The following is a 25,099-nucleotide window of genomic DNA, read 5'->3' on the forward strand; positions in this document are numbered from 1 at the left end:
GAATGTTACTAGTCTTTCATCATGGCTGTTAACATTACGCACTTAATAATTCGGGGTACTTTGCACACATTTGACAGCCTAAGGCATAAAAGCTGGCACAGTTAACATGACTAGCAAAGAAATAGTTGGCTTATTATTGACCTTAATGATAACAGTATGTGGTTTTGATGGCAATCTTTACATCCTAACTACCTTCTGCATTTGTAAGTGCAACCTTCTTTTCCAGTCCGTTATCTATCACTAAAAATACAGAAAATGATGAGCTGCAGAGAAAGAACTCGAGTCGGGAAAAGAAATGAGAGCAAAGTCAATCAGTCCTATACAGCCATTAAAAAAGAGCTATACATATAGGAAGAAGACCACAAGTTCACTCTATCCCCACAATGTAATCCAAAACAGGTCAAAGACTCAGTAGCAGTCTCTTTTTATTGTACTCATGAAAGTGTGTGTGGGAAGCCTCTGAGCCATGACAGGAGGATGCCAGCACAATGCAGTCACAGGGTCTTGCAGACATTAATATGTTAGTTTACTTTGTTTTCAAGCCCAGGAACTTCAAACCTAATGTATTCTTTGACAATATGAGGGTGGCGGTGTGCATGCCGGCATCTAGGATGTGAGCCATGGATGGGAGAGGCACTGGGCCGCGGTGGCCCTCCTTTCAGTCACAAGGTCAAGCATGGGCAGCAGGAACGTGCTGAAGGTTTGTGCCTCGTCTTTGGACCACTCGTACTTTTCTACCAACACGTCATATAAACCCCACGGCTTCAGCCTGGTGATGTGACGCAGGTCACCTGGGAGAAAATAATAGGGTGCACAATTATGGTTTTATATAAATATTGTGTGTTTTGAAAAGTCATAAATTCACTGCACCACCTCTGTGAACTGGAAATAGCTGCTATACATTCAATTACCAAGTTCTGCCCACAAACAGACCAGTGTCCGTCTGAAATAGAAACGTCTGCACCAAATACATGAGCATATTTTAAGGATGAACTGGATTTAGCTACAGTAGACAGCCGCTGACATGTTTACCTTTCTTGGTGAAGAACTCCTTGGAGTATTTGCCTGCCAAGATCAGCTTCCGAGGAACTTTACCAAGCAGCTCAATGATCAGCGCTATGTGATCTACAGAAAGGCAGAGAAACACACAAACAGCAGAACCGTTTTAATAAATGTCTGTGGGACTGGACTCTGTAGAAATGTACACCATTAAGGCTACAACTTCCCATGCGGACCTGCCATTAACACTCATTGCAGCGTGTCTTGTCTAATATAAACAATCTTCTAGTTGAAGCCTGGTGCCTCAGGGGAAGCAGACACTGACCTTCATCTCTGGAGTAGTCTTCTCCAGAGTGGGGTTCAAACAGATAATCTCCAGTAGCGAGCTCGAAGGCCTGAAGATTACAAACACACACATTAACTTAATAACCGGTAGATGGATGGGTTTAATCAAATACAAATTCATAAGTGTGGTCAATGAGGTCAAGATCTGGATTCCTTGACTCCTGTTTTCCTTTATCTTAAAGCATGCAAGTGTGTGTCAGTGTTGTCACTAAAACATTAAAAAAGGCTTTGCTAATGTTTTATGGCGTAGGACAACCTGTTTGTACATTTTGAAGGATACACACAATGTGTTCTGATTACAAAATAAAACAATGCAACTGTGCTTGATACAATAAAACCTCTAGAGGCTTAAATAGTTCAAATAAGTGTTTATTCAGTTTATGTTTTCAGTCAGTGTTAATGACGATTGCTTCTAGTTCACAGGTGCTCCAAGCGCTTGTGACTGCGTGTCTGTTTTACCATGCAGGCTGTGCTCCAGATGTCTGCTGGTGTACTGTAGCCGGCTCCCGTCAGCACCTCCAGAGAACGATACTGCCGCGTTTGGATGTCGTCTGTGAAATGTTTGTTCTGCGAGAAGAGAGAAATAATTGAGCTGCCGTTTCCAAAGATTTAAAAGGTCAGATTTAAAGCAAAGGTAAACTTGTCTGCCAACAGACCCTCAAGGGTACAATAAGAGTCCTTTATTGAAAGATAAAAAGCTAATGTAAAGCTGCACTCACCACCCAGCAGGCGTTGCCAAGGTCAGCAATTTTAACCTGCAGCTTGTCAGCGTTAAGAGGGTCCAAGGGGTTTACTAACATATTGCCTGACGCTCCTGTTAAAAAGAGGAGAGAGGGAGACAGGGAGAGAGGAGGGTGAGGTAGTGAAGCAGGAGGAAGAATGGCAGAAACGTTTAGACACATGGGAGAGGATCAAGAGAATCTAAGAAGGAAGAAAGCTCATAACTGCACTGGGTCCTTCCAACAGTTGAGAAGAACACTCCCAGGATCATAATAAATATGACTAACCTTTTTAACCCAAAGTCTGGGTTTGCATTTTGTGTATGCCACATTCAAACTCAAAGAGGAGGTTGCTACTGTAGCATGTAGGTTTATTTTCCTTATATAATCTAGGTAGTTCATTATCAGAGGTTGTTAGTGATGTGCCGGGATAATTCATATGTATTAGCCCAGTGTTTCTCAAACTATATACTTTATCTATCTATCTATCTATCTATCTATCTATCTATCTATCTATCTACTTTTTACCCCTTTTGAGAAACACTGTATTAGCCTAACTAGCACAGTCTGCTCATTTCCAGCTCTAACTGAAAACAGTTCAGCCCACACCTACTGTGTCACTCCAGTTCAAACTATTGTTACAGGTTTTTTTCTCATTGTAATGCACAAGCGGTAATGTGCTATTTGACAATCTTGTGCTGTTAAATTTGATATGAGAAGTGTGAAAATATACTGTATAGTCCACAACAAAACAGTCTGTATAATTCAGTGCAAAGTGTATGATAACACTTGTACAAACCATGCTGTATAAAATGATATACAACATATTTTGATTTGAAGCAATTTCATATCCACAACAACACAGCATAATCAATTTGAAATACTCACTACAAGCTTCATATGGCTTCATTTAAGTGCTGGAATCAGAAGACACACAATGTAAATAATTCATTGTTATACAGTGTGTGAAAAAGGTTTAACTAACCATCCTGGCCGTCTACTTCTTCATCCCCTCTTTTGGTCTCCCCCTGAGTGTCCATCTTATCCTTCTTCTTCTTCTCCTCCTCCTCGTCATCTCCCTCCTTCAGCTCCACCGTGACAGAGTCTGGGTTGAGAGAGGCTGGGAGCGGCAGCAGGGCCGTGTCCCCGAGTGAACCGTTACAGGTCTGTTGCTCTTCTTTGTTACTTAATGAGCCCTGGGTTTCAGTGTTACTCTCTGGCTGGTTTGCGTTCTGTCGGTCCTCTTGCTCCTCTGTTGTCTGCTTGGTCCCTTGTGCCTCGAGATGGGTCTCCCTCTCCGGTGTGGAAGCGTGGCCGTTGCAGTTTACCTCCATCCCATTCTCCTCCTCGGCCGCATTCTCTCTCCGCTCATTTACCTCTGGTATCTGCTGGGGTTGCTCATCAGGAGTCGAGTCTGTGGTGAAACACATTTATTCTTTAACTCTGATACTGCCTATAAATGACCTAATACTGACTGACTACTATTCAGAGTTTATATAAACAATTAACAAAAAAGTAACTAAAAAAGTTATCCGCTGTCCTCCATCTCAGTCTCACCCACCTGTGATAGTATGGTTAGCAATGTCTTGCAGCGTGGCAGACATAGAAAGGGTGGCTGTGGAAGTTGTATCTTCGGTGGTCTCTGTTGTTGTCTCCTCATCCTCCTCCTCCTCTTCTTCTCCTTCAGCTCCTCCTCCCTCCATCTCCTGGATCCTCTTCTCCAGCATCTCTGCCTGCTTCTTCTGCTTTTTCTTCATCTTCTTCTTTTTGTTCTTTGACATTTTGGCCATCTTGGGAAAGAGAACAAGAGGAGAGGATCAAATCTAAGTTTGTATCCTCACTTAACTTGTATTGTGCTCCTAGGTCTTCAGATTACTAGATCTGGTAAAAATAAAACATAACTTACTGGTTTGGGTACTGGGGCTGTACTCACTGTAGGGAACAAGAAAAATCAGAGGATTTCATTAGTGAACGACATGTGTGGCATATCCTTTGCCTCTCTATAATTAGTATTCTGCCCAGGTGGCTTAGTTGATTCACACCAAATTGTACTAATAGACTGCCTTTGCAGCGACACAAGGCTCAGCAGGAGCCACACATTCCTTTTGAGCAAGACGGTAATTTCCACACCCAATCCAGTGGGGACTCATAGTTTTACGATTATATTGTAGAGATAAAGTCCAATTAATATCTAATAACTAATCAATAAAATTACCTGCCTAAGTAGTTTCCGTTACGAAACACCAATCACAACAAATAAGTAAAATGTCAGTCAAACAGTGAAAGGCACTGGACCTGCTGATGAATCTTAACAGCAAACTTCCCGTTGTCTCAGCAACATGCCGATCAAACCACAGTAGTTGCTTAGTGGAATGCTGAGGAAAAGAAAGGCTGTGACCTGCAGAACCCGAGGGAGGTGCAGCTCCAGTCTTCTGCCACTGTGTAGCTTCAGCAGCCATTTTCTTGATGTAGGGCTCGTTGACGGTCAGCAGAATGTTCTCCGGTTTGATGTCCGTGTGGATGATCTTACACTTGGTGTGAAGGTAGTCTAAACCCTGCAGAACCTGCAGTGCAGAAAAGTCAAAATAAAGGATGTTGTGTAGAAAAGGTGAATGTTGATCACTGAGAATGGTAAATTACATAATTCTCGACCGTGATCTTAAACATGAATAACTCTGATACTTCTGATGTGTCTCCTGATTTGTAAAGAACTGGTAACTGTCTCAGGAAGACACACTAGAATGTGTTTTCATTTTGCCAGTATAACTTATAAACGCACTGAAACCAAAACAGGGAAAAAAAAAAAAATCTTGTAAATAAAAGATAACAAGGGATATTTTTAGGGTTCAAACCGTGAACCTTCTATGTTTGTCTGTTTTAGTTATTATTATTATTACTACTATTATTTGTTGTGTGCCACGTCGGTTCAAATTCCCGTGAGCTGGAATGAGCTAGAAACATGATACTTGGGGGAATAACTGGAAATGGTGTGCATGTGCTTCTATAGAAATATGAACCCAATCGGCCACATGGTGGCGCTGTAAAAAGGCTTCAAAATGCAAACTTTGAAAGGCCTCGCCCTCTACACCGTAAGTCTGATTGATTTGACATTTCTCACACAGGTGCAGCTTAATGTGCTCTAAAAAAAAAGCCTTAAGATCATAAAGGTTTGCCTATAAAATGTTTCCGCCATTTTGAATTTTTTGAAAAACACATTTTTGAGATCTCCTTCTACACCGAACGCCCGATTGCCATCAAATATTCAATAAATGATCAATTGATCAAACTTATTACAAGTTGTATAAAACATGTCCATATCTCAATTACTTTTCAAGTTATTGACCAATGAACTTCAAAAGGGGCGTGGCTCTGGAGATAAATGAACACAAATTAGCAACAATTTATCTTCCAATCACCACAAATCTCTAAGGATGTGCCCTCATAAGTAACTGAACCAAATTCAAATTGAACACCAAGGGGCGCTGTTAATGCAAGAAACTGCAAGTGACAGTGCAAATCAGGCTATAAATGACTAAATGTTTGTCCAATCAACACAAACCTTCCAGGAAATGTCTACATAATGACCTCACACATACAATGCAAGCCTAATTCAAATTGGCCACCAGGGGGCGCTTTACATGCACAATAACTGGACGTGGAATGACGCAAATCAAGGTTCGAGCATGGAATCGCAGCTTGCGGCTTTATTAGCAATTGTTTTTGTGTTGGTCATCTGCTTTTTTCAAATTGCCATGAGCTGAACTAAGCTACATATCATTCTGAACTGAAAATAAAGGTTTTTTACAAAACATATGTAGGCATTCTAAACAAAGTGCAATGTTTGTCCAATCGTTACAAAGCTTGCAGGATATGTTTTATAAAGATGTTGGACCACATGTGTGAAATTACTTTAAAGTCACTATTGAAAAAAAAGGTCTGAACCCCTGAATCACCGCTTACGGCTATATTTTAAAGACAAATTGTTTGTGTAGCTGTACAGTACCTGTCGTATGATGCTTTTAACACAGGGCAAGGGCAGGCCTTGGTAATTCGACTTGATGATCCACTTCAGAAGGTGATAACCCAGCACCTCAAATACCATGCACACATCTGGAGAAATACAAGGTCAAGGACTAATAGAACCTACCTTTCAAATCTACAGGGGACCTAAGCCAGTACAGTTTATAATATACAAATAAACATACCTACACATTTCTATTGATCAAACACCAGATGTTCTCCATTTTCTGAGGGAAATTACACAAACTTGTATTTGAGAAATATCGCTATATTTCTCACCAGCCGAAAAACAAAAAAACGATTAAATTACATCAATGAGTCTTTCTACACACACATAATTGCCCATACCTTTCCTACGTACATATTTGAACTTCAATGTCCTTTCAAGGTTTTGAAAAATCTTTCAGTATACACCACAAACATCCAGAGGATGTCAGAGGATCTCTGGGCCTGAGCGCACAGCTGTAGACTGGGTGGCGTGCAAGAGACAAGTATGGAGCCAGTGTTGGTGCCAAAGCACACAGCTAGCTGACGTTAGATGAACATCTGTGAACCACAATTAGCAGGGCAGAGTGTGAATCTGGGGGTGTAATGAAATTGCTGGGGACTTTATATTGCCGAATTACTGGCACTCAAATTGTATCTTGTCACTGCTGTTAGCATTGTAACTCAATAATTATGGTAGAGCTCTGGCTATGATATGTTCATCTTTAAAAGTAATGCAGACAAATGTGGGTTTCAAGCAATAAATTAATGTCTGGCCGGAAGTGATGCAGTCTTAACCATTGATGTTGAACACTAAAATTGCTATTTGGCCTGGAATGAGTGTAATAGTATATCCAAGCCATCACATTAAGACAGAAGTGGAAGGGAAGAGAACATAGAATGATGTCAAGCGTTTACATTGCGGTTGTTGCACTGTTCCCCTACTTCACGAAACTACAGCACCGGAAAAACAGTCAGAAATCTGGTCAGTATGCACTATTCACAGTTCAGCTTATAAACAAGATATTGCTTTTGCAAAAGCTGAAACTTGATCAAACGTGGACAATGAAATTGTCTGTGTTGCTTTATCCATCATTTATACTCAGCCCGTCTGATTAGATATGGGGCAAAGGGAGTTTTGTATTTCAATAAAGGATACGAGTGCCATTTATGCCAGATATTTTGAAGTCGTCTAGAAGCTGCACGACTTTCTCTCTGCAGGGGTCACTAGGATCTGTGTTTCTCACCTGGAAAGCGCACGCACACAAACACACACGTTGTGGGCACTGGAATCACTGGAGTGAAAATATTTATGTCATGGTGACTTATCGGGACTGTGTGCCTTACAGATTTGAGCAGCTTGATCTCATCCAAAGCTGTCTCTGTGTAATGTTCAGCACTTTTTACAACCTTCATGGCCACAAACCGCTTCTCCCTGAAAGACACACACAAAATCTGTGATTTAAGTCATCATAACCAAAAAAACCTTTTTTAAATACATACACATTTATAACAATACAGTAACATTAACCCTCATGCATTTAGCCATACAACTTATAATGTCCAACATTATTAAACTAAAAAAGGCACCAAACCTTTAATAGAGCCTATAACCATTATTTATTATAGGTCCATGATACTCAATATGTGCTGCTCAGGGTTACAGAATTCTTAAGCACAGTCTAAATAAATATCACATATATAGGCAGTAACATGGTGGAAATTCCTGTCCCTCACTGTCAACCATTACAAACTTATGCACACAGCACTCCATAGCTACTGTTAAGAGATTCAGACAGAGGCAAAACTTACTGGATGTCCCAGGCCAGCCACACAGTGGAGAAATGCCCCCAACCCAGCTTACGGATCACATGGTATCTCCCGTTGAACAGATCTCCAATCTTCACATGGTGATATCCACCTGACCAAAGAAAGATGCAGATACACTCAAACCATGTTGTTCAATTATTGTATGTTGAGTGTATGTGTATACACATGAATCAAAGCCTGGGTTCAAGTAGGTTTCTCACACTCACACACTCACTCACACACACACACACACACACACACACACACACACACACACACACACACACGCATACACACAAGCACGCACGCACACCCTACCCCTGCAGTAGTCGTTGGGGTCCTCCTGCTCATCGTCATCAGAGCCCAGGATCTCCTCGTCCTGCTCTGGGAGGGGAGAGTCTGCCTGGCCCGGCTGAGAACCGCCTCCACGACTGTGAGGCTCTGGTCTGAGGGAGGACGACAAAGAGAGAGGGAGCGGTAAGGGACAGTAGACATTGAAAAGACAGACAGGACCGTAAAAGACATGGTGGAAGGAAGTGCAAAGGGGTAAAAGAGGTTGTTGGATTGGCTCACAGAGAGAAATGTAAGTCGCGCAAGTGTGGTTTCCATAATGTGTTATTTTCAGAGACAAGACATTTAGTGAAATTGCTTACAGTGTGGTCACCCACCAAAAGAGATTTAGTGGATTATTTCACCAAAAGTACAAGTAAGCAAAAAACAGAGCCTGTTCAATATTTGTGCGACCAGACAGAACAGACATGCAAGCACAAAGGGACAGAAAAGAATGTAGCTAGAATTAATAATGGCCAAAATAATAGCTAATATACAGTAATTACAGCAGCAATGTATGTGCATAAACATCTAAAAATCAAGTTAAAGCCATGTATTCCTTGTTGTGTTGTCACGTTAAGATATTTCAAGCAAGGAGTACAACTACAGAAAATCTTTAATCAATTTCAAACTCAATGGTTTCTCACATCTCTCCTATTTTGAGAATTAAAACTCATCTAAGCAATTACAAAAAAATAGATGCTTGCAGCAAAATTGGACTCCGTAAAAGTACACACACACACACACACACACACACACACACCACACACACACACACACACACACACACACACACACACACACACACACACACACACACACACACACACACACACACACACACACACACACACACACACACACACACCACACACACACACACACACACACACACACACACACGATTAACTTACTTTCATCTTAGTACTTCCACTTGAGACGCACATTAAAAACACATTTCCGGGGTGGAATTTGAATTAATTTAAAAACAGCATGGATGAGTATGATAGTGTCAATTTGACAGAAGTGAGAAAAGAACAATTTAAAGCTCAGGAAAGTGTGTTTTCAATCAGCTACACAGTAAGTGCCAATGCCTGGGTAGGACAGGATTTCTTCGACCAAGACCTAACATCCTTAAAGATTAATTGTTTTGTTGAATAACTGATGATTGCACAATGCTTAAATGAGCAGCATGTTGTGTTATGTGAATCTAAACAAAGTGTTATGAATTATTAAGGTGTTCATAATACTAGGACAGCTCATTGGAGAGTAACAGAGACCATGTTTGTGTCCATGAAAAGAATCTCACACACACACACACACACACAGGATTCAAGTTAGAAATCAAACAAGTAAAACAAGAGGCCCCTGCAGATGATAAAGGTGCTGCATGTATCCAGTGCTCCAGAGGAGAGCATCCAGCTTAACAAACTATTCACTGGGTACATTGCATACACCCCCTAAATCAGTTATTATTAAAGCAGGCCATAAGGGACCTATTAAGTACATGTCGTTTTTTTTAAACTTTTTTTGTTTCATGAAATATATTTTTGTTTGTTATACCAACTACTCTCTTGGTGCTGTCCATGGTGCTGAAAGAAGAGACTGCACAACCACTGTTCCCCACTGAATCCAAACCACAGAGTAACAAACATGTCATCAATCACCAACACATTTTATCAACATCTTTCAACCAATTAGCAACAAGGGCTGGCCTAGAGATAATAAATTCCTAGCTGACTAACACTCATATGAATTTGTTGACTAATTGATTAGATGATTTAATGAAAAGATCTGTAAGACCAAGTTCCTCCACAAAGAATCATGCAAAAACACCACTTTCAATCTGGTGTTCAGAGATTTGCTCATTGGTTTCTTGGCAATAAGTCATTCAGCATAAATAACTTGCATAAATAACGACCAAAATGGTTAAAGAAGGCTTAAGAAACCTACCAGCATCTCCTGTAGGCCAATCAGTCTAATTTTACATGTTTTTGTCAAAATTCAATCACTGGCTTGAACAGATGGACCAGGGCATCTTATATTTAAATCCTTCCAAAATCCAGAAATATATGTTTTACAATGCCTTGCTATTCCTATAAGAAACAACTTTTGTTGTTTATTTCTCAAGAAAATATGCCATCTGTTTGGCTTGTTGTCTGCTTTTGTAATGTTGTCTTAACATAACAGCTGTACACAAACTAAAAGCATACATAAAATACAAAATCAGAAAAGATCAAAGGGTGAGAAAACAACACTAGGAATCTGAGCAACCATTTCTGTGCCAACACAGAGCATTATTATTTCTACTATCTATGTTTATGGAAGAAGTAAAGATCACAAGTCCTTATGCTGCCTCAATATTACTGCAGAGGGCTGATGATGGTGGAGGTAAGAACAGCTGACCGCTCCCAGCAAGAAATCCCTTTCTCTACATGTAGTGCAGCCAGATGTTTAGTTCACAAACATTGTTTTTTTCTTCACACTATTTCGAATGAACACACTGTGGTCTTACATACAAAATCTCTCATTTTAATTTTTATTAAGCAGACTAATTTCAGTCACGATTTGATTCTCGATTCAAAACGATTCCCGATTCAAAACCGATTCAGTACATATAGGTGCTAATTTCAGGATCTACTCCAGTCCACTGTGCATTAGTAAAGGTGGTGTGGAACATTTTCGCATGAAAGCAACGGATTACAAAACTGTTAACACACAAAGGCAAATCTAAGCATGCATCAACTAGGTAAAAAGTTATATTTCATGTGTATTCAAAATGAGCATGCTTAAGGTAATGTGCCATCTGCTTTTGGCCAGGCAAAGCAGCCTATATGTTTTTTTTTTCATAGAAGCAATTGCTTTGGTTGATTGTACAATGTTAAAAGTCATTAGGATTAGCATTCCTAGCTAATCAGTTCATTGGTTTAAATCTGAGCAGAAGGACCATGTGGATGCATCATTGCTAAAGCATGCTCACTAAGCTGTGTTATGCTTAGCCGTCTGCAGAACTCAACTGAACAGAACTTGTTACCTTTCCTGAGGGGGAAAGGCAGGGATTATTTCCTGAAGTAGGTTAATATTATGTTTTTGTCAGGAAATAACTGAGTTCAAGTAAGACTGACCAATTTAGGGTTTTTGGTACAGACACTCAACTTCAAAGAGTACAAAATATATAAAGAGGCAACTTGTGTTTGTATGTTTGCTAATATCACTACAGTATATCTGATATATTTGCAACATTCCAAATATTAACCAATATTACTGGCCTGCTGATCTATGCCTGGCTCATATATATGAGTAGGGTGTAAGAGGCATCTTCCTAGGAGAAAAAGGTGAGACTAAAAGATTTTGATTATTCATTCTGTGATTCTGCTTCTACATCTTCACCTATCTGCTGTGAGATGTTTCTCTCAAAAGAAAAGGTGTCATTGGAGTGGGCACACAATTTTTATTTTTTTTTTTTCTCAAAATGTCTCATTAACTATCTTACTTTTATTACTTAAAAAAATGTAAGGACTACAGACACACTGTGTGGCAAAGGCGAAAAACATCACATTTACTCGCAGGCACAAAAGTGTACAAATGTATTTAAATATTGGCAAACAAACAAAATTTGGAGGTACAGTGGGGTTTGAAAGTTTGAACACCCCAGGCAAAAGATTTGTAATAATGTGCATAAAGAAGCCAAGAAAAGATGAAAAATCTCCAAAAAACATCAAATGGCAGATTAGACATTTGTATAATATGTCACAAAAAGTTCGATTTGAGTTCCATCATTTACACTTTCAAAAAAAACAAAAAATGGCATCTGCAAAGGTTTGGGCACCCTGCAGTTTATAGCATGCACCGCCTCCTTTGGAAAGCTGAGACCTGACAGTGTCATGGATTGTTCTCAAACATCATCTGGAAAGACCAGGTGATGTCAATCTTAAGGTTTTAAATGCCCAGACTCATCTGACCTTGCCCCAACAATCAGCACCATGGGTTCTTCTAAGCAGTTGTCTAGACAAATTGAAAATAGTTGACACTCACAAAGCAGGAGAAGGCTATAAGAAGATAGCAAAGTGTTTTCAGATGCCAATATCATTTGTTCGGAATGTAATTAAGAAATGGCCGTCAGGAACAGTGGAAGTTAAAGCAAGATCAAGAAAAATATCAGACAGAACAGCTCGCGGGATTGTGAGAAAAGCAAGTCAAAACCCACGTTTAACTGCACGATCCATCCAGAAAGACCTGGCAGAACTATGAAGAGATACTTGTACAAATATGGTCTTCATGGGAGAGTCATCAGAAGAAAACCTCTTCTACGTCCTCACACCAAAAATCAGCGTTTGAAGTTTGTAAATGAAAATATAGACAAGCCTGATGCATTGTGGAGACAAGTTCTGTAGACTGATGAGGTTAAAATAGAACTTTGTGGCCGGAATGAGCAAAAGTATGTTTGGAGAATAAAGGGCACAGAATTTAATGAAAATAACCTCTGTCCAACTGTTAAGCACGGGGGTGGATCAATCATGCTTTGGGGTTGTATTGCAGCCAGTGGCACAGGGAACATTTCACGAGTAGAAGGAAAAATTGATTAAATAAAATGTCAGCAAATTTTGGACTGAAGTTAAAGAGAGGATGGCTTCTACAAATGAATAATGATCCTAAACAAACCTCAAAATCCATGATGGATTACATCAAGAGGCGTAAACTGAAGGTTTTGCCATGGCCTTCACAATCTCCTGACCTCAACATAATTGAAAATCTATGACTAGACCTTAAAAGAGCAGTGCGTGACAGACAGCCCAGAAATCTCAAAGAACTGGAAGACTTTTGTAAGGAGGAATAGGCGAAGATACCTCAAACAAGAATTGGAAAACTCTGGGCCGGCTACAAGAAGGGTTTACAAGCGGTGATATTTGCCAAAAGGGGGCAGTACAAGGTATTAACTCTGCAGGGTGCCCAAACTTTTGCAGAGGCCATTTTTTAGTTTTCTGTTATTTTGAAAGTGTAAATGATGGAAATAAAATCTAATTTTTTGTGACATATTATACGAATGTCTAATCTGTAATTTGATGCCTTTTGGAGATTTTCACATCTTTTCTTGGCTTTTTTTTATAAACATTAATACAAATTTTTACCTGGGGTGCCCAAACCTTCGAGCCCCACTGTAAATGGTGACCCAGACTGAGTGACGTTATAGCCAAACCCAATTTAACACTTTAAAGTTTTGTTAAATACTAAGTTACTTTTAAAAAAACACAATTTAACCCTTTTCATGTCGGCATGAAGTGGATCCAACACGCAGCACTTATCTAAAAAGAAAATACGTCAATTTTAAAGCTGGTTTGCCTGTTTCTCCGGTTATTTCCTTAAAAGCAAAGCAGCATTTACAAAAGGTTTTAATTTTAATTTTTTTTAACAGCGTCCAGCGCAGTGCTCACTCCAGATACAGTAAATAGTTACATCACTTCCGATCCAACAAATTCACGTAAAACAATGAGGGCAAAACAGCACTGCGATCGGTTTTAACCAGATATTCCCTAGTCCAGCTAAAAACACAAAACCGAATCCATCAGCATGTTAGCGTGTTGTTCACTATGAAGTCCGTTTGTTACTGTGCCGACACCGTTTGAACTGACTTTAGTAGTTTAGATGCATAAACACTTGACTGTCCTGCTGTCAAAGACATTAACTAACCACAGATGGTTGCCTTGTTCATGGATTCACAGTGGTGCCGTTGCTGTGGTTTGTGGTGGTTACTGTGACAAGGGTTGCCATTGGCCTGTTGGCCACATGACACAAAAAGGACGCAATTTAGACATTATGTGGTTTGGACCTTTGTTGGGAGGTAATTTTAATAACTGGACCTCCTTAAACGTTATTGGATGCCCCTGCTTTTGTGTAACAACAATGAAAAAAAATCACATTGGTATCGGCCGATGCTAGCTGTCTGGTGTGTGTTGTTTTGGCCACGTAGAGTTTGTGATGCTGAAGTGAAGACTATGCAATTTCAGGGGTCTGGACGTTTTTTACAGTGAAAAAAGAATAAATGCCAGTACATTAAGCAATACTTGATGCCATGTCAAATCCTTCAACACCGCCAATTTGATCTACTCATATTAAGAAATCCAGAAGTTCAAACAATATCAAAAGCAAGCGACTACCAAGCCGCCTAAATGCAAACAGTGGCAGCTGCCTCCCAAACGCTAGCAAGTGTGTGGTGGAGACGAAGAGAGACAAAAAGAAAAAAGAGAAAGAAGGAGGTGTGTCATTGATGAAGTTAGCAGCAATGCTTTAGCTGTTAATGTGGCAGTGCAGACTATTTACAGTTAATCTGTCGGTGATTAAATACTAGGCCTCCTCAAGACAAGACCCAAGACAAATTTCTGTGTCATGCATGCTAGCTGCTAGTTAAAGAAAGTCAAGGATTTAGGTTTAACCACAGAGCTAGCGACAACTTCAGCTCAGACTAACTTAAAATTGGCTAGCTTTAAGGTGGACCAGATATTCTTGTTTTAGTGATAAGCTGCACCTCCCAAGTTTTGCTTTAGTGATCTCTCCCTCGCCAACCCAAGGAAACCCCTGATTAGTCATGAAACCTACACAGGATATTTTGTTTTATGTTCCTTAGTTATTGATTTGATCCAAACTTTGTCACAGAGAGTTAAACTGGACTTTCATTAAGTTACACACTTAAAAAGAGTAGTATAGGAGATACTTGTCAAATGAAATATGTATATATTGTAATCGGCCAAAATATCGGCATTTCGAATACTGGCCAAAATCCAATATCATGTATCTTTAGATGAGACCATTGACATGTAGTAAAAAAGGCATTCTGACAAAGAATCATGCAGCCGTGTCATTAATTGTTGGCAGGGTTTTTTACATTGTGCTTCCCACCTGAGCTCCCCTCAAAACACAAAAAGTGTTTTCCAGGACTAAAAATAGACTAAAATGTTGATCATGGTGCTTGGCAACTATGATTAAACTGAGTTTCTGTCATCTTAAATCCCTTACACAGTTTAAGGATTAAGTTGAAAAAAAGAAAAAAACTTGACACATGGACCTTTGATCCCAGGACTAAATCTACTTATAACCAAGCTGTCAAAATCAACACTATATTATATAAGTAGGGAGCAGAAAGAGATGGTAGGACAGAATGGTAAAGGTTACAGGGACAGTGTCTATGAGAGATATAAGGGAGAAATGTTTAGCAAATATGCATGACTTTGTACAATTATTGTAGATAGATATAGTAGATGATTGTGCTTTTCCAGATTGGGCATTCTGGTTTGTTTTTTATCACTGCAGTACGACAGCTGGACAGAGAGTTAAAAGCCCCCTGATGGCCAGACAACAAGAACATGAACAAAACGCAGGATACTTCAAGGACTTCTGCAACACTCAAAACACCTGGAGCTGTTTCAGCACAACCTCAAACCGCCTATGGTTGTCCCGCCTGCCCACACTCACCCACGCAAACCCCACTCTTACCTGCAAGATGCACGGATGCCCATGGGACGTGATTGAGGAAGAACAAGAGAGTGGAGTTGTTAAAAGAATCCCTTTCACTCCATCCACCACGAGAAAAAGAAGGACCAAAAGAAGGGTAGGGGGAGGGATGGAGAGTGAAAAGTGAAGGAGTGCGCGATCAGTGCTGATGACTGAAAAAAAGATTGTAGAGGAAGGGGGGTCTGCAAGCAGAATGAGGAGAGGGGAAAGAAGAGGAAAGAGTGGTGGGAAGACAGGTGCAGAGAGGAGAGGAAGAACAGGAGAAATGTTGAGGCTCTACTGCAGGCTGAACACTGAGGCTGAGTCCTGGCGCACGCTCGCTGAATCTCTCGCTCAGTTTTTCTCCCACACACTCACTGTGTCTCTCTCTCTCTCTCTCTGACCGAGAACTCTCCTTGGCTGTCGTGAGCCGCTGGCCCGGCCCCCTTCACTGACAGCTGGGGGATGATTGGGTGATGTAGCCCAGCACTGCATTGCAGGTGAGGGACGACATCAGCCCCCACCCCTCCTCCTTGGCTGACCAAAACAACACCATTTGTCTTTCCCCTCTCTGTCAGTCTGTCCATCATCACCCCCCCCCCCAAATCTGGTACGCCTGCCATACCAACAATGTTTCACTCATCTTTTTTTTGGTTTGCACTGAAACAGCAATGCTACTCAGTATTTGTATTGCACAGGCATTATGCTACAGCAGTGTTTGCTCCTGTTATAAGGCTAGGTGGCCCATGTTTGGCATTTCTGCTTAACAATCAAGATTATTTGAACCCCTAGATGTAGAAAAGGAATCAGTAGGGAACCCACAACAGAATAATTCCATGCTTGAGACAATTAACCTAGATTCATTATTAACAGAAGTCAAAATTTGCAAAACAATTACTGGAAAAAAGGAGGTTGTAGTTATTTATTTTAAAAGAAAAAAAACTTGGGGCAGACATTTTGTTTTCAATCTGTACACAAACTTTGGTTGCACAGAGGACAACCCCCACCACCAGAGGCACACACACACACACACACACACACCACACACACACACACACACACACACACACACACACACACACACACACACACACACACACACACACACACACACACACACACACACACACACACACACACACACACACACACACACACACACACACACACACAGTTAGCAAGTGTGTGGGGAGAGACAGAAAAGAGAGGAGGTGTGTGCATTAAGTAGGGCTGGCTACCAAATGAAATAGTTTTTAGGTACCGACTTAATCGTCTCTAAAGTATCAAGTATGGAAAAATGCTACGTCATTCAAGGAGTAGATCTCATTGGTGTCAGTGAGCCAATAAGCTTGCAGCATGCTTTTACCAAGCTCTAATAATGCTTGTGATTAGCTGTCTAATGTTCCACGTCTGAGAGACACGCAGGAAAAACTCTACCTTACACAGAAACAGGGCTCACGTAGTGTGCACCAAATGACCGTGCAAGACATGCTCTGGTGCACTGTGGGAACTACAGTCAATCCGGTCCACTGTCCAAAAATGTATGCTGCAACCATTTTTTTTAAAAAGGCTGCTACCAGCCTTTTATTTAGATTGTTGCAGCCCAAAATGCTTGATTTTGTGGCAGCTTTTGTAAAAATTTGCAATAAAAGTTTCAATGTTTTTTTTAATGTTTGTTGCAATGAAGTTGCGTGAGACAGAAAGTTGCGATTTTTTTGTATAGTTCTTAAAAATATTCTATAAAAATACTCTGGGCTGAGTTTTCTTACCATAAAATCTATGTCCCACCCGCATTGGAGAAATTCTGTTTCCTTTTCAGAAATACCCCTAGAATGGCCACAACCCTAATCTCAAAAATTGTTAACAAAAACATTTCAAAAGGCACAACGTTACTCAGTTCACTTCAATATTTGTTTCAGCCAACAATAACGATAAAGATTTCCCCTTTTCGTTCCTTAATTGTTAAGAAAACGTTCACCAGAAAAGTAAAATCACTGTCTAATCAAGTCATTTAATTTTGATCTTACCCTTGCTGATTGTCATACAGCTTCAACAAAACTCTACTTCAGTATAAGAAATGAGCAATCATTTAAAGAAAGCTCTTCAGCCTTGATTTAAAAGAACAGAGTTGAAGCGGACCTGCAGTTTTCTGGGAGTTTATTCCCGATATGAGGAGCATAGAAGCTGAATACTGCTTCACCCTGTTTAGTTCTAACTCTGGGGACAGAAAGCAGACCTGTCCCAGACGACCTGAGAGGTCTGAGTGGTTCATAGTTTACTAGCAGATCAGAAATGTATTTCGGCCCTAAACCGTTTAGTGATTTATAAACCAGCAGAAGTATTTTGAAATTAATTTTTTGAGGGAGACCTGTAAAGACACTGTTACAGTAGTCTACTGAAAATAAAAGCATGGACTAGTTTTTCCAAATCATGCTGAGACATAAGTCCTTTAACCATTGATATATTCTTAAGGTGATAATAGGCTGACTTTGTAATTGTCTTAATTTAGGTCATCATGTACCTCCGTGTGTGTGTGTCAGTAGAGCAGCAGCCCCGCCCATTCCAGAGAGCCAATAGGACTGAAACAGCAGCCGCTTCAGCGACTTTATAGTAAAAAAACGTTACAGCGTACAGGTTGGCAGGACGGCCCAAAATTTTTGCACGGCCTTTTGCTGTATGTTTTGTTGTTAAATGTGAGAGGTTCGAGTTACACAAGTTTTGTCTTCATAGCAGAAACAAGGAAATGAATTTGATGACTTACAACCCATTCTCACTCCCGCTTGGTCATTGGCTCTCAGAGTCACATACTGATACAAATCTGGCACGTGGAACTGCTGGGATTGGTTAAGTTGCGGGAAACTTCGGTTATAGGTCAAATTTGCTGGAAGACCGTTAGTCCAACAACAAAAGACTCTACTGCCAAAGTCGCTGCTATGCTGTAACAAAACTGGTCATACTTTTACATGTTAAACCTTTTTCATAAGTTGATGCTGAAACTGTCTTACACACAAAAGATCCTAAGAAATTATCTGTTTAACTGCAGACTGAGTCACATTTAGGTACAGGCCAGTGATTGTGCCAACAAGGCCTGAAATCTAATACAGAGCCACAACCGCTTGACATCTCCATCACTCCTGCACACACATCTGACATGACAGTGTGTCAGTGTCTCCTGGTTTCTCCTGGTTGTATTGCTTCCACCCATCCAGCCCTATCAGATCTCTACAATAAAATAAACAAGGGCACAGAGTTGGAAAGAGCTCTTGGGTATGGAGTGTGGCCAAAAAGTGTACATCCTCCTCTCCTCCCTCCAAAATCAACGACAAGTGCCTGGGCAGCAGAATGAAAAAGCAGCACTAGGTAACTGTACCGAGAGTGCAATGCACACAGTGTAAATGAGTGTACTGCAGCACTTTAGCACGCAACACCTGCTGAAAGTAACCATGTCTTATGCAAGAGACAATGTTTTTTATTTCTAAGCAGATACTGCATGACATACTACAGCACCAATTAAACCACTCCAGGTTTTCTTAGTTCACAAAAACAAATTTCTCTGCACAAAAAGCTGAAAAACCAACATCTTCTTAATGGCTTGAAGTGACGCACCTCTAAGTTACAATCAACATAGGCCTATGTATATTTATAAGAAGGGTAGTGGTTCATCAGCAAGGGTAACAACAAAGATCACTAGAGAAAATAGAGGGACACAGAGCTGTAATGGGCTGCCGATGATAAAAGATTATGTAATGAACTGCAGCTATGGAGGGAGAGATAAGAGCAAAATACTATATGACTGCAGATGTGTGGGTAAATGCTCTGCAATGCTGGCTATTCCTGTTCAGTCTCCTAAGTGCACATTTAATCCAACAATTACATCTGAGGCACAAAACGTTAAAGAGAGTGACTTCATGTCTGAAGTGATGCAAATGCTTAAAGTATGATATTGTAATGCAGTAATAAAGAGAAACAATGGGTGGGCAATAAGCTTTTTTTAAAAGATGGCAGCACAAATCACCCAAGTACATCATTAGTCCTGTTCTCACTCGCTTGCATGCACAAAAAGCCAAACATGAGCACGTATTCAGGTACCCTCACAGAGCAGCAACAGTCAGTATCTGCTTCTTAATTTTAAAAAAATGGATCAGCCCTTCAATAAGTTAGCCAAACTCTGTGTAAACTGACATCAGGCACACACACACCAAAACACTACTCACTGAACTCCCATCTTCATTGTTACAGATTCACTAAGAAGTACAGACACAAGCAAAGTCTGAGTTTTATATATTTTTCTATCAATCTTGCTTCCTCGCTTTCATACACAATTACAAACATGAAACTTACTGCACCACTCACTTGCATGTGAGACCACTAGCTAGCTTCACCACAGCTGTATTGATAGAGAAGATCCAGTCCAGGAGCCACATCACCCAGAAGACACTTGGTTAAAGCTATTTCACACTAGTCTATACTGAACTAAAATTGGAAAAGGCAAGCGGCACTTTAAAAGCTAGGTCTGGTACCAGGTTTGCTCTCCTCTCCCCTGGCTCTTCGACTGAACAGTGGCTGCTGCGTCCTCGCAGTACAGCAGCCGCAACAGAGCAAATGGGACACACATGGGGGAGGGAAGGAGTATAATGGGTGCCAAAAGAAAAAGGGTGGGGGTTGATTTACACTTGCTTGGTGGTTATTGACAGAAATTGTGCATATCCAAGTGTAAACAATTGCACGGCATCACTGTCAAGAGGGGAGAAGGGCAAAGATATGGCTGTGTAGTGTAAGGCAGAATGGTGCATGCTGGTGTCCTAAAAACAACGGTGGGGTTAGTTAATGTAGTTTGGTCTGTATATCAACACTGTTAGCTGTAGTTGGAGCAACAACAGTTGGTATGACAGCTCATGGAGGCAGTGGCAGTAGTTTAAAACCCTTGCCTACAGTACTAACAGCTGGAGATGAGATGTCTAGATGTAGACAGTCACAGAGGATAGTGAAACCTAAGGAAAATTCCACAACAGATAGCAGTCGGTCATACATACGTCAATGACAAGGTTTACCATGCATTTTGTCCCGTCTGCGTTGTTTTTCAGACAACAGCAGTGACCAATGCTAGTTAGGGTCTGTTAGCTCACAGGGCTCTAGAGTGAGACTAACATTTTTCCTCTAGGTCGCACTGGTGCACCTAAAGTACCCGCATCCGCTGCCTCTCCACAAACAAAGCAATGTTTATATGAATATGGTTTAATTTTGCGTTACATGACCCATTTCTGCTGTAAAGCCATGCCTGTGTTTAGATCCCTCCGCTCCCTCTCCACGCAGCACCAACCCCATTCCCTCACGCACGGCTCCCAGCAACATGGAGAGACACAGCAACAACAGAGCTGGTCCACGCTTCTGACATTTTCCCAGTTTTAATTCTTATTAACAAAGTTGTATATTGTTAACCATGAGAGGCAAACCTGTATTTGTATCAGAGTTTCCGCTGGTAACTCTGCTATTGCGGCGGCCACAGCAAAAAACACAGAAGAAGTTATTGAATGTAACTAACTTCAGTTTGTAGAGTAATAGTGTGTGAGACAGAGCATGCTGGACCTGGGCGAGAGATGTGACCCATGGCCAGAAAATCATAGTTCATAAAAATGCAGTGACGATACAGACATTTCATAAACACCACGTGTGTAACTCTGCTGACCCGCCATTCGACCCGCGCTGGACCCATTCATAATGAGTCAGCCGTCACTCTGTGAGTAGCATACGTCCATCGCACTCCCCCTCTCTCCCTAGCTCTTTAAATCAGTTATTGTTGAAAACAAGTGAAGGAGCTATCTCAGAGATACATTTTTTTTTATATCCTAGGCTATTTATTTCAGAAAATCTTTCATTTACATGTGTTGCAGCTGTATGTACAGTATGTACAACATACAACTTCAACATAAGAGGAATGTAGCACAATATGGATGTGAAAGCAGTTATAAATAGCCTGTGTGACAATAAAATTAGTTTTGGGAAAAATCAACAAATTATTGTAATAATTAATCGTGATCTCAATATTGATCAAAATAATCGTGATTGTCATTTTGGCCATAATTGTGCAGCCCTAGTGAACCTTTGAGAGGGACCAAAGCATGGAGGTATATTTAGTATGTGGCTAGTAAGGGCGAATGGGTGAAGTAAAGTTTATCGGCCAGACCGAGACACAGGCATTATCAGCGTGTAACCTCTGTTTGAGTAGCTGTGTAATAAGCAAGATAATGAGCGAGTCGGTCGTTATTGCATATTGAACCCCATATATGCCAATTATTTTCTAAATTAAATCATTTGATCCAAAACAAATTCAGAAAATTGGGGGAAACCTTGATATTTGACAAGCTGAAAACTGCATTTTTTTCCATTGCAGCCTTAATGACATTTTAGATACATCACTAGATTCACTCTGCCTTAATTATATACAGAGAGAAATTAAGCCCCCTTTTACCGTTAAATGTTATATGTAAAATTAATGTTATGTAAAGTTAAATTTATTTAGTTCATAAGGCAATAGCAAATTCCAAAGATTTGTTGTTGTTGAGCACCTTGAGATCATCCGCATTATTTACACAGGCTTCTTAATCCAATTTGCATAAAAGAGAAAAAGCCCCAAAAAGATGTTGAGAAACCTCTACTGGTTTCTCAACATCTGTTAAGACTAAAGAATCATATTTTTATTTGATGTTTTACGTAACTCAGATGATTTTATGGTACATCATGTTTGCCTATTTATATAAGGAAAAAAATATCTTTGTTGAGTCAACTCAAGGCCACTTTGCAAAATGGCTCGTTATGGCTAATAAGCACTCGAACAACTTGACAGCACCAACATGATTTTAAATATGATTATATTACTTTCTTACCATACATAATACAACACTTGGGTATTTTAATGTCTTATTATGCACTTTTGTGCAGTTCTTTAATTAAAATAATATTTTAAATGATAATGTAAAGGGGTTGCAAGTCACACAGTTGCAGATACATCGTGATGCTGAATGCACCAAGTGGGACAACTCCATATCACATAATTTCATTTTGGTAAATGATTGAACGTTGCCAAATTTACAGCCAAATGAAAAATTGCAGCTGCGCAGTGTTCTCATGAGTGAACCTCCTGCTTTGTGTTTCCGGAATAGAGAGAGTAAACTGTGATATGACATGAAAAAAACAGGTTTTCCAACTTACTTTTTGCCGGGTTTCCTGGGCCTTGTCCTCTTCTTCCTTGCTTGCATTGCGAGTACTAAAAGTAGAGAGAAAACATTTAACAAATATAGCCACTTAACTTGATACCTCGCTGTTTTTACCAAACACGACAACGTGTTGTTTCTTAAAGCTATTCCGTGAATCTTAGACAAAGAGCACCGGTAGTGTGTTCCGTGGTGCAGGTGTAAAAAAAAAAAATCATTAGGGGTTACATTAGCAACTGTGAGTAGCTAGCAGTTTGCTACATTAGCTGGAGTAAACGCCTCTAAAAAGCTAGTAAACCGGCCTTTATGGTGTGTTGCCCCATAGAAGAGGCATTTTAAGTTAACGTTAGCTGCTAACAGTTACTTGGTGATTTTGACTGCCAATATCATACATGTTTTGTCCATTATCATTCCGAGCCCTGGTAAAATTGTTTATAGTTTTGTTGGGGACAATGTTGCTTACTTTGTACTCTAACCTGAATAAAAGTTTTGGCGCATATTTGACACAATCAGATGCTAATGTTAGTCTGATAAACTTAGCTAGAGCTAGCATACTTAACATATATGCACACAACAGAACGCATGGTCCACTTTTACTTTTCATAAACTGTTACGCGGCTTGTTACAGTTGTTAAAATTACTATGAGAATTCATTTGCCAGAGAAATGTCTTGAAGAAACGGGTATGTGTTAAAGTAATATGTGTAAAAAGCATTTTGTAGTAAGTTACAGCGTTACCTTTTCTTTCCATGCTGCTATCCAGTCAGGAGATGCGCTGCGTTCACGAACTGTTGGAAATGTCTATTCTAAAGTGCGCGAAAAGGAACAACTCAACAGAGTTGAGCTGTAGGGGGCGGAGTGTGTAGAAACGGTTACAGCTAATTGGTATTTGCGATGTATTTGCTATCATTTGGCGAATAAATTAGAACATTTGCCACATTAATATACAGTTTTCTCATATCCGTTATTTTGTCCAGGGATTGCCATGGCAGTCAAAAGGCCCAATGGCTCTTCAAGGAGCCCCAGGACAATTTTTGGGATTCCTCTGTTGCCCCTTCCACCACAATCTGTGTAGCATGCACAGTTGTGTTCAAAATAATAGCAGTCCAACATCACTAACCTCATAAATCATATTTTTTTGGTAGAAGTGATATTTCTACATGGCAAATAATTTATGTTGTGGAGTCACAGAAAACAAACAGACCCAACAGTCATGATATGCATGCTGCTCATTCTGTGTAATTGAATCTGTAATGGAAAGGGGCATGATGTTCAAAATAATAACAGTGTTCTGCTCAATTAGTGAGGTGTTTCATTCTGTGAAGAAACAGGTGTTAACTATGACCTATATTTAAGGAAGGAAGGAAGCAAATTTTGTGCATGCTGGTTGTAGTGTATTTTACACTGAAATACTCAGCAAAATGGGTAGTTCCAGACATTCATCTGAGGAACAGCGGACTTTGATTAAAAAGTTGATTGGAGAGGGGAAAACATATAAAGAGGGGCAAAAAATTATAGGCTGCTGCTCAGCCAAAATGATCTCAAATGCCTTGAATTGGCATCCATTCGAATGGATCGAAGAATAGCCAAAATGTAAAAAGGTTCAACCAATGATCAGCTCCAGGAAAATCAAAGAAGATTTAAAGTTACCTGTGAGTGGTGTTACAATCAGAAGAAGACTATGTGAAGCAAAGCTATCAGCTAGAAGCCCCCGCAAAGTCCCATTGCTGAAAAAAGACATGTACTGAATAGGTTGAAATTTATCAAAGGACACATTGACTGGCCAAAGGAGAAATGGCGCAACGTTCTGTGGACTGATGAAAGCAAAATAGTTCTTTTTGGGGTCTATGGCCCGCAGATAGTTTGTCCGACGACCCCCATGCGGTGAATTTTAGCCACAGTTCACTGTGAAGACAGTAAGGCATGGGGGTGCAAATATCATGTTATGGGGATGTTTCTCATACTGTGGTATTACCAGGGATCATGGATCAGTTTCAATACATCAAAATACTTGAATAGGTCATGTTGCCTTATGCTGAAGAGGAAATGCCTTAGTAATGGGTCTTTCAACATGATAATGACCCAAAACACACCAGTAAGCAAGCAAAGTCTTGGTTCCAGATGAGCAAGATTGATGTTATGGAGTGGCCAGCCCAATCCCCGGACATCAATCCCTTGTGATTCAATTCCTTGTCCC

At 40.2% G+C, this 25,099-nt stretch overlaps 1 protein-coding gene across 3 annotated transcripts; it reads right to left on the reverse strand.

Moving 5' to 3' along the window:
* Positions 1-176: 176 nt before the first annotated feature.
* Positions 177-23,745, reverse strand: srpk1b (SRSF protein kinase 1b). Of its 3 annotated transcripts, XM_032512544.1 has the most exons (16): positions 23,641-23,745; positions 22,902-22,956; positions 8,196-8,323; positions 7,881-7,989; positions 7,416-7,503; positions 7,228-7,315; positions 6,067-6,173; positions 4,462-4,627; positions 3,970-3,995; positions 3,625-3,853; positions 3,049-3,477; positions 2,064-2,158; positions 1,804-1,911; positions 1,325-1,394; positions 1,033-1,125; positions 177-791 (listed from the first exon to the last, which is right to left on the reverse strand). In XM_032512544.1, exons 1-16 carry the CDS (start codon positions 23,651-23,653, stop codon positions 607-609), a joined length of 1,989 nt encoding a protein of 662 aa, XP_032368435.1. In that variant the 5' UTR covers positions 23,654-23,745; the 3' UTR covers positions 177-606. The 3 variants fall into 3 exon arrangements, with proteins under 3 accessions (XP_032368435.1, XP_032368434.1, XP_032368436.1); XM_032512543.1 differs by lacking the exons at positions 22,902-22,956; positions 23,641-23,745 and adding an exon at positions 20,046-20,280; XM_032512545.1 differs by lacking the exons at positions 22,902-22,956; positions 23,641-23,745 and adding an exon at positions 15,696-15,980.
* Positions 23,746-25,099: the final 1,354 nt, after the last annotated feature.

Source organism: Etheostoma spectabile, chromosome 4, assembly GCF_008692095.1.
Source record: "Etheostoma spectabile isolate EspeVRDwgs_2016 chromosome 4, UIUC_Espe_1.0, whole genome shotgun sequence".
Taxonomy (NCBI): Eukaryota; Metazoa; Chordata; class Actinopteri; order Perciformes; family Percidae; genus Etheostoma; species Etheostoma spectabile.

Bases quoted from the DNA above. Each gene is read 5' to 3' on its own strand.
- srpk1b (XM_032512543.1), bottom strand. From the start codon at position 20,116: ATGTGGCTCCTGGACTGGATCTTCTCTATCAATACAGCTGTGGTGAAG. The intron at 7,990-8,195 runs GTAGGGTGTGCG...TTCTTTGGTCAG, and splicing joins CCCCAACGACTACTGCAGGG to GTGGATATCACCATGTGAAG. The intron at 3,854-3,969 runs GTAAGTTATGTT...CTCTTTCCCAAG, and splicing joins CAGCCCCAGTACCCAAACCA to ATGGCCAAAATGTCAAAGAA.